Below are 15,505 nucleotides of genomic sequence, written 5' to 3'. Positions count from 1 at the left end.
AAAGGAAAATATCTACTAGAACTTCTCATTCCCGTTAGAGAACGAATAAAAATGATGGGGAATGGCCGTATTTCAGTCGTTAACCCACAATTAAACACAGTTCAACATCCCAGAAAAGCCTCCACGCTTGCTGGATCTCAATCATTCATCTGTTTCCTTTCTGCCTGCCACCTTGGGCTTCCCTTGCAAGTGGCCTGTACCCCGAGCGACCCAAATGCAATGCTTGTCACAAACTTGGATGAGTTGTTATCTGTCAAAATGCTCTCTGCTAGGACTGAAATCCATCAATCACTAACAGTCTGAACTTGGTCCAGGATGGACACTTTAAAGGCTGCTTTTCCTTTAAACAAACAAATAAATATTTAAATAATTTAAAAGGCATTTTCAAAGCAGATCAGCCTTTTCTTGAGGAGGTCACCCTCAGCAGAAAAGGCAGGCTAAATTTTAAAAGAGGACCTTGCATTTAAACTATAAGTGTGTAAGATGAGATGAATAAAATAGACATTATTATTGCTGTGGGTATATATGTGACTGCATGACCAATGTAATTCTGCAACCTGTACACTCAGAAAAATGAGAAATTATATCCCATCTGATTCAAATGTAATAAATAAATAAATAAAGGAGATGAAAAGTTTTTTCATATTTTCATGGTCACAAAACTTATCAAAACAAATTAGGGTTCAGAGCTTAGGAAAGATGTTATAATTTGTAGTGTGGTTTACTACAGCCATTCTCAAAGAATAAATGGTTTCAATTGCTAATATAGTAAAAATCAGTAGTTTAATATGAACAAAAGTTCTCTGTGGTCTTCAATAATTTTTAAGAATGGAAAGGAGCCCTGAGACCAAAAACCTTGGATCTTTGGTTTAGTGGAAGTCATGTCCATGATTTTTAAGTTTGTCTCAGTTGCTGTATAACCATAGCCAAGTGACTCGGCTTCTCTGATCTTCTATTTTCTATGGATCAGATTAATCACCCTTATAATTATTGGCTCATGCAAGTCTTCCCTGCTGAAATCAAATATCCAGAAGGTCAAAATTATGTCTGTCTTGTTCATTTCACATACCCAGCACCTGATATAACACTGTCTATGATATATGATAGGGTCTCAGTAACTAATAGAGAACTGATTGACAGGGTGATTGTGAGGATAAAATAGGATAATATGTGTCAAGTGGCCAGTAAGATACCTGGCCCATGGTAAATGTCACAGGTGCTCTGTAAATGTCAGATCCTTTTCTCGACCACAAATGATGCTCACAGTTGTACCCTACAGGAGAGAAAATGCACAGCTGCTCTAAATCAAGTAAATATTTAAGACTTTGGTTCTCAAAGTGTTCTCTCCAAACCAGCAGCATCAGTGTCACCTGGGAAATGGTTAGAAATAGAATTCATTTAATTGCTACACCCCAGAGTGAGAAACTCTGAGGACAGGACTCATCACTGTGTTGTAATAAGCCCTCCAGATTCATGCTAAGGTGTGAGAAATGTAGCTTGAAGACGAGCATGGAGTTCCCAACTCCCTGATGAAAAAGAGAGTATCTTCTGTTCGTTCCATGGTGGACTTCCATAGCAGAGAGAATGTCCAATATGTCGTCTATTGCTGACAGCCTAGGATAGAAGTTAGGGGTGTGTTTATGAAGTATCCAATCTGTTGGTGAGTTCTACCAGAGCTTCATAAACACACCCCTAACTTCTTTTGGACAAACGTAGGAGATAATTAAAAACACAATAAATACCCATTGCTGGTCTTGCAGAGTGGAGTGAATGATTTTGTATTCAGGTTACATGCCCAAGGCCAGCAGTAAACATACCTTGCATTTGAAATAAGATGGAAACCAGCAGAAACAGACTAAGTGTTATCTTAAGAGAAAATCCAGCATAACCCTGGAGTCATCTTTTGTGGCTAGGAGTAGTAACAAAGGAAGGGGTGAGCAGAGAGGGAGAAGGAAGGTAAATGGTTGATTCAGAATCTAGGAAAAGTATCCAATCTGTTGGTGAGTTCTATCAGAGCTTCATAAACACACCCCTAACTTCAATAACTCCCCTGCAATGGGGCAAATCATTACCACTGGAGTAATTAATTACTCAAGACCCTAACCTTTGAAAGACGCTGTCAGCCAATAAACGGTTGTAATTTGAATAATTTCCATATGCCAGCAAGTTTTCATAGCAATTCTGGGCATACATCATATCATTATTCTCATTATATATTTGTGGAAGCTAAGCTTCAACAGGTTAAACAGAGCTGGAATTTAAACCCAGGAATGTGTGGTACAAAATTTATGCCCCTCGCTGATAAATGATCCTACCTGGCTATATACAACACAGTGTACAGTCTTATGAATATAATGGAGTGCTTTGAGGTAAAGGCTATGATTCAAAGTCACAAAGAAATACACATGCATAGTCAAAATAATCTTTAGAAAAAGCCTCACACACTGTTTTTCAAGCATTTTATATATATATAGTATTAGAGATACAACTGTGCACAGTAATATATAACTCCACACATTCATTTAGATCATATCACATAGAGCCAATAATCAAAGTAAAATAAGAGTATGTTTAACAAATGAAAGAGGATGTAAATTTTAAGGTGAATCCATATTTGGCCTAGACACAGAGTATTTACTGAGACACTAGGCATGCTCACAGGGTGACAGAGATGTATAGTTGGTCCTACACATTCCTGGATTGAACCAACTGCAGACTGGAAATATTTTTCCAAAACTGTATTTGTACTAAATGTAAAAAGACTCTTTTGTGATTATTCCTTAAATAATGTAACAGCTATTTATACAGCATTTATATTGTTCTAGGTATTATAAACAATCTAGAGATGATTTAAAGTTTGCAGAGGATGTGTGTAGGAAATAAGCAAATACTACACCATTTTATTTAAAGGACTGAGCATCCAGAAATGTTAGTGCCCATGGGAGTCCTGGAACCAATCTCTCATGGTTACCTGGGGATGACTATTCTATGTACCTGAGGCTTCTCAATTCTCTGGAGTCATATGAAGAAGTGATATGGTAGAGCTGGTAGAGCTGCTACCAGGAAGAGCTTGTGACATGCTAGGAGAGTGGGCACCTTCATATAACAAAGCACATGATGCAGGGGCTAAGCAGAGCTGTGAGAGGAGATGAAAAAAGGAATTAACTTCAACTTCAGAGTTATTTGAACCTAAGAAACAGTCCTGGTCTTGAGATTGTGGGGTGGGGCACCCTAGATTTGGTTTCTCCTCCTTCTCACTTGCCAATGCTTAGACATTAATCCAATCAATTATAAAATAAAACTAGTCATATTTAACCCATAGAATGTGTACATTTGGTGACTGAATATATGTTTATTTGAATAATTTCACTTTTCCTGCAAGGTAATGTAAGTGGCACAAAATAAATTTAAAAAAATAAATTTAAGGGTCTGGGGATGTGGCTCAAGCAGTAGCGCGCTCGCCTGGCATGCACAGGGCCCTGGGTTCGATCCTCAGCACCTCATAAAAATAAAAAAAAAATAAAGATGTTATGCCCACCGAAAAAAAATGGAAAATAAATATTAAAAAATTCTCTCTCTCTTTAAAAAAATTAAGTATAATATCAAGAAAAGCAGACAACAAGAATGGGAAAGCAAGAAAAGCCAACACATACCTAAGATGGTTAGGTCCTTTCTACTAAATTATATAGTTCTCTCCCCATTTTTATGAATGAGCAAATAAGGTAAAAGATCTTAGATAATTTACCCCAAACCAAACAGCTGTTGAGTGGCAGAGCCAGGATTCAAACCAAGGTTATTTACTTTCCAAACCTAATCCTTTATCATAATAAAATTTCACAAATATTTGTCTTTATCAATCTGTATTGCAAACCATTGATTTTTTTTTTTTTGCCCATTTCCTGATTAAGAATGAAGAAGAAAGAAACAGCCTGGTTTACTCAGTCCACCAAAATTTTTTGAGGAACTCCTGGTGCCTGGCACTGTTTTGTGCCATGTATAAGAAAAAGAGAGTCCTGGTCTCTTACCACACATGTTGGAAAGGAGAGACAGGTGGGCATGAACCAGAAGAACCCAGGATCCGGGGTGAGGAAGCCTCCACCTTTGCTATCACTCTACCAACAAGCAGCTTTGGTGAGTCACTTCATCTTGCTATACCCCTGTCTTCTCATGTGGAAAAGGGGAGGGAGTGTGCCTCATTTTCTGGGGTCGCCCAGCTCACACATTCTCTGATTCCATAAGAACCCTGTCTCTTTAAAATGAATCCAGGCCAAGAGCTAGGAGGAGTGTTATGAGCTGTCCCCCAAATCAACTATTTCCACTGTTTTCCTTTCATCTCTTTCCTCCAGTAGGATTCACATTCAACAAAGTCTTAGAATTTAAGAGGCACCAAGGAAAAGAAGTTCAACTACAGCTTCTTCAGAACTTTGCAGTCCACCTGGTCAGATAACATCAACATACTTGGTCCAAGGTGCCCATCCTTAGTTTTACATCAACATAAAATCTCCTTGATTTTTCCATCTTGCCACTGAAATTTGGGCTCTAAGTTACCTGTTGAGTCATTTTCACAAAAGATAACAAAGACATCACATTGAGCATCCTGCACCCCAACGCCTCCTAACAAAACGAAAGATTTTTGTGTGTGTGTGTCATTTTAATAATAAAAACACTGCTTTTGCAATCTACTGTCATTATTTTTCATTTTTATTGATTTGGCATTAAATGCACCTTTTCAATATTTTAAAAATAGAATTCTAATTTGTTTCAGGCCCACCATTGAATGATAAGGGCTATTGGTGGTTGTGGTTGTATTTCTATTACATTTCCTTCAAAATCATTTTCTTGTATAAATGCATTAAGCCAATTAGGCCTTTATTTTATTATAATATTGATGAAACTAATACCCTCAGGACAATGGTACAAGTTGATTCGGATTTAAGAATCTCTATTAGCAATGTTAAGTGTATCTATATTTAAATAAACCAAAATGCCTGCTAAATGATATTTTACCACTCCCCCTTCTTCACCCTCAGAATTGCCCTCCACCAACAGACAGAGGTTCCTTGAAATAGGAAATGAAAAAATACCCGATGTGACAGGACTTGTAAAAGGACCATTTTCCAGATTCTTTGAGATGAAGGAACTGGCTCCCTTTCTCTCTTACCCTGAATCATTTGTTCATCTTTCTCTTTACACTTCCACTATGGATTTTAATGCTTCTTCTCATGTCCCTGTCTGCTCCTCAAACCTGGATCATCAAACTGTAAGAACTTCACATTTACCCCCAGTTCCAAGCACAGCTTTGGGCAGAAACACTGGGGTCCGTTATTATTCAACAGATGAATGAATGAGAACTTTCTGCTGAAGGAGAGGGTATGGGAATGCGGGAGAGGCTCTGAGAAAAAGGAAAGGCTGAAGTTTTGCAGAGAGCTCGCAAGGGAACTGGCACAGGAACCCCAGTATCTGCTTGCCTACACACAAGACAGACACTTGAAAACACTCCACAGTCATAACCATCGCTAGTCCCATTTTCCAGATAGTGATTCACACAAAGATCTATAGCTTAAAAAATGGTATGCCCAAGATTCAAACTGGGTATTTCTGGATCCTGAACTCTCCCTCCAAAAACAGGCCTAAGTATAAAGAATGAAAAGGCAGTTAAATTCCAAATAGATCTGTCAGTTCTGAGAGCAGTCAGGCTGTCCAGCCACCAAGCAACCTAACCAGGCACAAGAAGAGATCCACGGAAAGCTGAAACAAAACTTTCTGTCCCCTTTCTACAGTGGAACGATCTGCCTTGGGGGTCAGAGGAGCCACCTCATACCTGGGCACACATCTGGGGTTCCAGCAAACCGCATGGTCCCCCGGAGGTGGGCTCCATCAGTGCTCCGGCGCCCTCTAGCGACCAATGCTAACTCTCTCTCCTGGACTCACCAGTTCTTGGGGCTTGCCTGCCTTGAGTCCCTGCCAACCGGCTTCTGCTCCTCCTGTCCTTCAAGGAGCAAAGAGCTGCCCCACAGAGGCTGGGATCTTTTGGATAAGGATGGCCTTTTGATCAATTAACCTTGAACCTGAGAAGGATTCTAGGGTTAAACAGAAATACTGTATTCCCCTCAGCCCAATGTTTCCAAGGAGAAATTTCTCTAGTTTTCTAAGAGAAAAATAAAGTTAGGTAAATTTGTATCATGAATCAGAGATATGTAAAATAGCAACTTTTGGGAAAGTCTCTTCTTTTTTAAATGGACCTTTAATTTAAAACAGAGTAAAGGATTCCCCCTGTGGTTCTTGGAACCGTAAACACTTATAAAATCTCTTTGTTTACTTTATTGACTCAATTCTGACATTTAAAATAGAAAGCTAAGATGGTGCAGGGGAAATTATTCACAAAACATGCACATGAACAGAGATGGCTGCAGACAATGAGTTTGTACAAATTTAATCACATCTATTGGTTAAATATTGCACTGGCTCCAAGAGAGAAATTGTAATAAGCCCCAATGCTGTTGTTCTAAACATTCCTGTGGGAAGTGGGTGTCCCCCCGCTGCCCCCAATCATCTCTAACTCATACTCCATAAAGATGATCAGAACACGTGGCACCAGGGATTGACGCCACCACAGAAATCATCTCCAGGGAATCTGAGTCTCTTTAAGAGAGTAGCAATCAACAGGGTTGTTGAATGAGTCTCCTGATCTTGAACAAGTCACTTCTCTGAGATTTAGTTTCCACATCAGTCAGATTAAACAGCTAGAGTCAAATAGACTGCCCTCAAGCTCTGGCCCAGTTCTGAAAGTCATAGATCCAGGGTGATAAAATTGCTACTCACTGTTTAGAAATGAGTCCATCACAGATCTGCTTAAATGGGCTCACCCTTCCCTGCGTGTGTACTAAAATCACAGGATCAGAATCAGCCTCCCCCCCCAGGAAGACCTCATTGTCTTCTTTTTAAGACCTGCCCCCAGTCCTTCAATATTTACTGAGGTAAAAGCTAGTGGCTCTCAAGAGGCTTTCAAAGAATACAGCAGACAAATAAAGGACATCTCAGGATTTGCCAATTCAGGGAAAATATATACACTATATATACATATTTAGTAGTTCATAAAGAAAACAGAAAGCTCCCACATAAATTAAATTTCTAGTACAAAAAAGGGTGAGAGGCACTACTATGTTTTCATTACGCAGCCACAAGTTTTAGTAGACAATTGACTGGATGAACTTAATGCTAATTGGAGCCCTTACTATAAACCATCTATTTCAAATAGCATTTAAAAAGACAGTGCATCTTATTTGACATATTTATTGAGCTTGATTTTGAACTTAGGGTCAACCTCCACATAAATACCTTATGCAGAGAATGAATTTAGAACCCCAACCGAAATCATTTCTATAACATGCTTCCTTCAAAAAAAAAAAAAAAGAAAAACATTATAGGATTTTTAGGACATCCTAAAAAGAATTAAAATCTATAATCCTTTACCATCTACAGTAAATCAGGACAAAGGCAACTCTATTATTAAATGCTGGAAGGTCAATTTTAATGCACCAGAGGATGGTCTTGAACCATGTGACATTTTATTCTGACTGCATTTTAAAATTTTCCGTCTTGGTATTTTGTAGCTCCAGCATACTGGCTACTGTTGCCAAGGAAATATGGCTTTGGGTTACTGCATGGATCCAAAGGGGGATTTGTTTGTTTTGTTTTAAAATATTAACAAGATAAAAAATGGGAAAAAATCAAATATAGGGAACAAATTTAGTCCTTTTCTTCTTCAAAATGTCTGAAATATAGATCTTCTTGCCACATATCTGATTAAAAAACACAAAGACTCACTAAGTGATTTTTCCAACTACTGTAGAGACGTACTCAGGTGGATATCATCAGAGTACTCTTCTCACTCTTTGGATCCAAACCCCTCTGAAAGCGTGGAGCACTGATTACACACAATACTGACTGTTCATTTCTAACACATTTACCTCTAAATGGCAAAAAAAAAAAAAAAATCCTTGCTTAATATGAGTAAAGGTGGCCTTAATGATCAGGGTGTTATATTTCAGGAAATTTGCAAAACAAAGATAGAGACATGGCACAGACCTTATAAATACATTCAGTTCCAAAGGACTGTAAGGCAGATGAGCATAGATTCTACCATTAACCCATTTTCCTCTCAGTGATAAGTTTTTATAAATCAGACAATCTTAAGGTTTTCAGTCATGATAATGGACTCAAAACAATCCAATGATAAGAAGAATCGAAGCTCTCTTCTACTTTTTGAATTGTTATATAAAACTTCTCTGGAATCAGAAAACCCCTTTGCTTCCTAGTAACTAAAATGAGGTACTTTTTAATCAAAAATCCACATGTAGATCAAGAAATACTTTAGAACAAGACACCTTTTAATTAAAACTTCTAAAAGCAGAATCCCCCAAAGACAAACTGATAATTCAAACAAAATGTCAAGGTCCCTACTAGACACCTGGAGATAAGAAGGAAGTCTTTTCATTCATTTTTACAATTAAGAAACAACTCGCAAACCTGGGGAGCAACTATTCTTAAATAAATATTTAGAACTTCTAATGAGGTGGTTGTTTCATGCTGGGAAAACTCATTGTATCCCTCTGTGCCTGTTCCCACTAATATATGCCAGGCCTGTATCTGGGGAATAAAAACCAAGGTTGACCACTCATAGGAAAAGCACAGACTTGATGGCCGCAGGAATTTTCACATGGTAACACACGAGTAGACCTTTGATTTCATTATAAGCAAGCTCTTCTCATGAAACCACCGAAAACAGTCCAGGATTCAACGTTCACTCTTGTGATGGACCAATATATCCTTTTATGTAACGCTCGGGGGGAATCACCCACTTCTGACGTGCTTTCAGTTTGAACATGTGAAACCATCAGAATCTTTCAATTAGAGATAAATGAGGAAATTTGGCCTTTACTAGGATGCACTATTAACACAGGTGTCCTAGCTATATTTCCCAACCCTCCCTCTATTTTTATCCACTTCTCTGCATGTGAGAACCTTTGACTAACTCTGAGCTTAGAGCCCTCATCTGCTAGATCAACTCTGTCAGGCTCTTTAAAAATGGGCAGGCAAATCAAATGAGTTCAACCCAGAAGCAGCAGCTCACTAAAGGAAATGAAAACATCAGAAGTTATCTAATCAGAGCCAAAGCCATCCTGAGTTCTGCCTTATCCCCCTGGTTAATAAAAAAGAAATGGGACCTTTTGAAACTTGAAGGGCATCAAATAAAATAAAGATGTTCCTTGCCTCTGACTTAGGGGTAGATATGCAACAATTTAAACAGTGACTATTAACTACAAAACATTGTCATGGATTCGAAACACTTACATCCTAGGAGAGTTTTGAGGCTTTTAAAAATTTGTTTTGATGCAAAGCAAAAAGCACAAATACCTCTGAGGACAGAGGTTGTTAAGATAGTAGAGGGTATGAGTAGGGAGAAAAGAATATATCATTAGAAGCTAAGGTAGTATTTTGTTGTTGTTGTTTAAGGGCAGATGTAGTCTCAGTTTAGGTACAGTTAAGTACCTTGCATAACTCAAAATGCTGTTCAGGAAACAGAAAACCAAGTGAAACAAGAGAAACCAGAACAGTGCTTTTAAAATCTCTGCAAAGCAGTAAGAGGATGGAGAGTTGGTTTTATACAAATTTGAAGACAAATTATAAAGTGCTGAGGCATCTCCTCTCCAAAGGCACTAGACTTTTAGGAACCAGTAGGTCAGTTGTGCGTGGGGGGTGGGCAAAGACTCTCAGATACTTCTTTTGCAAAGTTTTCCAGTGCACTCTCTCCCTCCCCGCCCCACACTACTCCTCTGGTCCTTCATACCTCCCCTGCCCAACCCCTATATTGAGTCTTTCACAAGTTCAGGGTACAGGGGTCATCTCTGCAGCCTGTTTTTTTTTTTTTTTTTTTCCTGGAGCCTGGCAAGTTCAGGGACTAGAAGTCAGTCCTGCAAGGCCACCCGAGGCAGTTGGATCTGGAGGGCAGAATGGTCACTAGAACCTTAAAGCCCACGTATTTTAAAAGGAAGGAGGCGATCATTGTTTAGAGTACCCCCAAGGATTCAACCTGCTCCCCACCCGATGGTAATTAACACTCCCTTGACTTGGTGTGAACCACCTCTTAATCATCTCCCCCAGATTGGGTCCTAGCAATCCCTGGGTGTCTGTAGTAGCGCACAGAGCCCTGATCTGTTTAGTTAGCTGTGGTTTGACTTCAGTGATCCTTCTAGTCCTGTCCCCCTTCCCCTTCCTCTTACAGAAGAAGGAATGCTGAGGAACTGGACTAAATCAAGGCACTTGCCAGCCTATTGATTAGTTTTAAGCCTGACAGCCCTGGATCCAATTAAATATTGGGACCTCATGGGAAGGGAAAGAGGTTGAGAAGCTGAATCCAAATTTGCAGGTAGGTCAAGCCATCAGATAGCATTACAATGTGTCACAGCTCTCTGGCTGCAACTTCAGCCAGGACTCCGTTCCCCTCCCCTTCCCTGATTTCTAAAACAGTAATCCTACCCCCACCCCTTCAGGACTTCTCTGACCGGATCCTCACCCGGTGCGCTGAGAGGTCCCCCCTCCGAGGTCTACCTCCCCACTCCACTTGCCCCACCCCACTTGGGTGAGTTGAGTTTATATCAGAAGGCGAGACTGATAGGGGATGAAAGTTCCTTTGAATTAAAGACTGCTTGCAGCCGCTTCTTAAAACAACAGCAATGGTAAGCAAGCAAATCTGAGCGAGAACCAGTGCATCTCAAAAGTTGGTCTTGCTACGCAGCAACCCCAACAGACTTTGCAATCCACAGCGCCCCAAGAACACAGGAATCAAAGAGTTGGCATTTACTCACCTGGGTGTGCCAACCTCCGAAGAGTAGAAAGAGAATTCAGCCCAGGACGAGGTCCGTCCCACCCCCAAGATGAAAAAAAAAAAAAAAAAAATCCGGCTTTGGAGTGGAGGTGGTCGGTGTGGTAGTTGTGTAGTGGCTTAAGAAGGGTCTGACTTCCCTCCCCTCTTGGCCTCTGAGGCCAGTTTAGCAACAGCGGATGGCAAAGATGCTGAGAGGAGAGTTTGGTCTCTCTGGAAACCCTGACTCCATGCTTGGTGTTGGGGGCGGGGGAAGAGTGAAAATGTTGAGGGTAGCAGCTCGGCTCTGTGAACTCGCAGAGTAAAGAGGGAGGAACTGGGAAAAGAGGGAGGGGAGCGAGGGAGGAAGGAAAGGAGGAAGGAAGGAAGGGGATGTGAACGGGTGGCGGGGAGATGGCAGCTTCTCACTGAGATTTCCACCTTCTGACGAAACCCATGCGCCCAGCCACCCGGCAAGATACCAGTTCCGAAACCTCCGCGCGAGCGCCCCCTGGGGGGTTCCAGCGGATTCAAGCAATGCCCCCCAAGAAAGCGACTCCGCGGCCCCGCCCTGGGCTTGGCGGTGGCGCTCTCCATGGTCCTGCCGCGCCCACAGCCAGGGCTTCCTGCTCAGCTCTGTCTCTGCTCCCACCAGGCTCTTGGGGGACACTTGCTTCAGTTCGCCAAGTACTTGGACTCTTTTATTCCATGTAAAGCAGCAATATCGCGGGGGGGGGGGCGGAGGGAAAAGAATGAGAGTTATACTTTTTATCTTTTTTTTTTTTGCACACGTTCAAGGAAACTTCTTGGATGCTTAACGCATCACTAAAAATGGTAGAGGTATTGCTCACTTGGTATCTTCATGTCTACAACAGTATCTGGTATACGGCGGGAGCCTGGTAATTTCAGTCAATAAATGCATGAATAAATGAAAATGAAAAACTAGTCCTTTCTTCATCCCATGTCTTTGGATACATCCATCTCATGAATAAGGTCAAGAAATGTTTAGGGAGTACCTATATTTAAAAATAAATATATCCAGGCAGTCTTATATAAGGGGTAGCCACTGCCCCATGTTATGAAGCACTTTAGAAAGAAACAGTGGCTTTTCTAATCCAAACTTATTCAAAGTCAAATTCAGGCAAATGAATAATGAAGAGATGATGTGCATTGTTTTCTGATTGTTTCTGTAACCATAGGCAACTAAATTCTCCCAGCTTATAGGTATTGTCAGAATCAAAAATTGAACTTTAGAATCCATACAGTGAAATGCACAAGAAACTCTGTAACTATGGGATGCATGGAGGGCATTACAATTAAACATGGACAAGCATACATGGAGATGGGAGGGGTTTTCCCCCACTCTCTTAAATCACAGTGTAACAAGACCTCTCTTGAGGTGCAGGGGATATCAGCCTAGAGTTTTTCACCGAGAGTTTCCAATTTCAAAGGCCAGATAAGAAAAGATAGTACAATAAGGAGTGAGATCTCATGGATGGTTTTGTAAAAGCAATTAAGAAGATCTTTGGGAAGCAGAGGAAGAGCTACAATAAGGGAAATAAATGACATGTTTCTCTGTCTAATCACCTCTCAAACCCTTATGAAATAGAATAGCACTAAATGCAAAATCTAGAAAGACTCTGACAGAGTCTTCTATACACTGAAATCCAACATAAATCCATGGATTTGCTTTGATTGAAAAAAAAAAAACCTGGTCATAGGGTCATGTACATGCCAATCATTGAGGCATTAGTATATCAAATTACAATGTTGGACCAGTGTCTGTAGTGTTCAGGAGCTTGCAATATGCTCACAGCACTCCTGGAGCTTCATCTGAACCATACATACTGTGTGTGAGGAAAATGAATGATTATCTAGAGAATACTCAAGATTTTCCTATCAGGAAAGGAAAAAAGTTAAAACCAGCATGTTTGCTTAATTCCTTCCAGGTTTTATTAAGAAGTAACCTTAGAGTCAGGCATGGTAGTACATGCTTATAATCCCAGAGGCTCAGGAGGCTGAGGCAGAAGGATTGCAAGTTTAACGCCAGCCTCAGAAATGTCAAGGTGCTAAGCAACTCAGTGAGACCCTGTCTCTAAAAAAATACAAAATAGGGCTGGGTATGTGGCTCAGTGGTTGAGTGCCCCTGGGTTCAATCCCTGATACCAAGAAGGAGGAGGAGGAGGAGGAGGAGGAGGAGGAGGAGGAGGAAGAGGAGAAGGAGAAAAAGAAGGAGGAAGAGGAGAAGGAGGAGTAGGAGGAGGAGAAGGAGAAAAAGAAGGAGGAGGAGAAGGAGAAAAAGAAGGAGGAGGAGGGGGGGGGACCTTAGAGATAAAGTAGAAATTTGTGTTGGGCAGAACTTTGAAAGAAGCAGGGAAAAAAAGGGAAAGTGATTATTAATTTTTTGCCATGTGGACTATGAACTCTTAAAATTAACGCTCCATGATGGTAGTTGATGGTAAGTGCTTTGTTCATGATTATAATACCAATATCTAGTAAAGTGCCTGACACTTAGCAGGTAGTCAATAAACATTTGTTAAATTAAAAACACATTAAATACCCTAGAGGTCATTTAACATAAACCATTTGTTTTTTAAGTGACACAAAAGGAGTTAAGTTGTGCTGAGTATATATATTTCCAGGAATCTGTTAGACCCTCTACTTAACGTTTGTTTAATTTTTTCAGTAGCCTTCCAGGGTAAGTTTTATTATATCTACAAAAACCCTGAGGTTTAGATGATCAGAATGATAGACCAGAGATACAATTAGTTATTGGGAAAACAGAAGCACTGATTAAAACAGGCTCTAAAGGGACAACTAAGAAGAGATGGACCATAGAGCAGAAGTTATAAAGTCCATAGAGAAAAACCCAATATAGTTATCTTTGCTCCTCCACGATATAAGCATAGATGTGCAAACTAACCACAACACCACAACTTGTGACAAATATGTTTTCTGCTGCCAGCAGGCTTCAGTTCCTTAATTAGAAACAAACAGTTGCCTGCAAGCCAGTATTCAGAACACACGTGCAGCTTTATACCAGCAACCCCCAACACTGGTCCCAAGGCATGATCTGAAGGTAAATTCCAAGGGGCTCTTTGCAGGGCACATAAACAGAATTGATTCCCACCTCTAACACGAAATCCACAGCGTATGCATAAATGAAGATTTATAACCAGCTGATATAAGCTATATTCTCAATCACTACCCACACTGCAAGTTGCCCACCAGCCAGAGCCCCACTCAACAATTGCAAAGTTGAAATCCCCTCGTCTGAATCACTCACCTCCTTCCAACTCTCCTTCTCATGGATTCTGAACTGCTGGGTTCTACAGCCATGGTCAAAATTATCTAAAGCCAGTCCAAAGAGCCACAGTGGTATTGATGTTCCCAAGCTGCAAAGGAAGTGCTCTGGATAGATTTGTTCAGTAGGTCTCTTGTTTGATAACATAAGGGGAGGCATCCGCTCAGTGTCCTGTGCCAATATGAAAGACATCTCACCCATCAGTGTGACAAGTAAAATGCTGGAATGTGGCCAAGGAACAAAAGGGAAGAAATGTGGATTCTTACCAATGCAGTTGATACCATTTTCTAAGGGCAGCATGATGAAGGGGAAAAACAGGCATAGAGTCAGTGCCCTGAATCAAAAACCTTGGATTCTTCTCTGAATGAGTCAGGGTGAGCATTTTGTTTTGAAATTGAATTTCTTTCTTTTTCCTTTTTCCTTTTTTTTTCTTGCTGTAGGATGGTTACATACTCAACTAGTCAAGGGGACTGCTGTAAATAACAGGATTTATTTTTGAGACTGTGGATCAAATAGAAACCTTGAGTCTCACCCCATGGTTATTTATAGCTTTAAAAAATGTCTCCTTTTTTTTTTCTATTTCATGTGATTTTGAGAACTGACTGATAGGTCTTCCTCTGGTATTTCTGGATATGCCTGAGGTGGTTGTGTTACTGAAAAGCAAAAGGGAATAGTCTTAAGAAAGGCTTTCTAAGACACTAAGAGTCCAGGGAGAATTAACACACATGTTCCAAGATGAGGCAGGGATTACATTCTCTAGTTTCTGTCATTCTTTTATATGACCTGTGATGCTTCTAACACTCAGTAATAAGCTATGCTATAAAGGGGCACTGTATACTTTTGTCTACCAATAGGTGGCATCAAAATCTCTAGGTTTTTCCTCCCTGCCTTTTAAAAACCATAGGCAGAAAGCATTTTCTTTCTGAGATTTTTTACATTTCCCATGAATGATGCCTGGAAGACCACTAAATTAACTCTAAATTATTTCAAAGCAAATTATCCCATTCATCTGTTAATGAAGTCTACCAGTCACACCTCTGGGCCTCAGTTTCCACATTGTAAAAAGAAGGTACTTGAATAAAACTCAAGCTCTAAAATTCTGTTTTTCAACTATGTAATATCTTCCCAGACACGCCATTTTAATAATCATGCCAAACAAAGAGAGCTCTAATTATTTGACTCAAGGAATGTTAGCATGAACCATTCCTCTGTTGCAGAGACTGCTTGCTCAGCCCAAATTCATTGTGTTTGTTTTCTTTACTAAGAAAAATCACACTTTTGTGAGAGGCAGCAATGTACTCAGCCCCAAGCCTACATTCTGCAGCCATTCCTGCAGG

The 15,505-nt window shown here is 40.3% G+C and overlaps 1 protein-coding gene across 2 annotated transcripts in view; it reads right to left on the bottom strand.

Moving 5' to 3' along the window:
* Cpne4 (copine 4) overlaps positions 1-14,479 on the bottom strand; it is a 448,194-nt gene extending 433,715 nt beyond the window's left edge. Inside the window, exon 1 of one of the 2 annotated variants that reach the window (XM_058574883.1) lies at positions 14,151-14,479. In XM_058574883.1, coding sequence (XP_058430866.1) covers positions 14,151-14,203 — 53 coding nt within the window. In that variant the 5' untranslated portion in view covers positions 14,204-14,479. Of the gene's footprint in view, positions 1-10,868; positions 11,344-14,150 lie in introns of those variants that run through there. The other variant, XM_058574884.1, reaches the window with a different exon arrangement.
* Between the last annotated feature and the right edge of the window lie 1,026 nt (positions 14,480-15,505).

Source organism: Marmota monax, unplaced genomic scaffold (genome assembly GCF_021218885.2).
Source record: "Marmota monax isolate L192 unplaced genomic scaffold, Marmota_monax_Labrador192_F-V1.1 WCK01_AAM20220418_F8-fsc00022, whole genome shotgun sequence".
In the NCBI taxonomy this organism is placed as follows: Eukaryota; Metazoa; Chordata; class Mammalia; order Rodentia; family Sciuridae; genus Marmota; species Marmota monax.
This window is presented reverse-complemented; position numbering and strand designations above follow the sequence as displayed.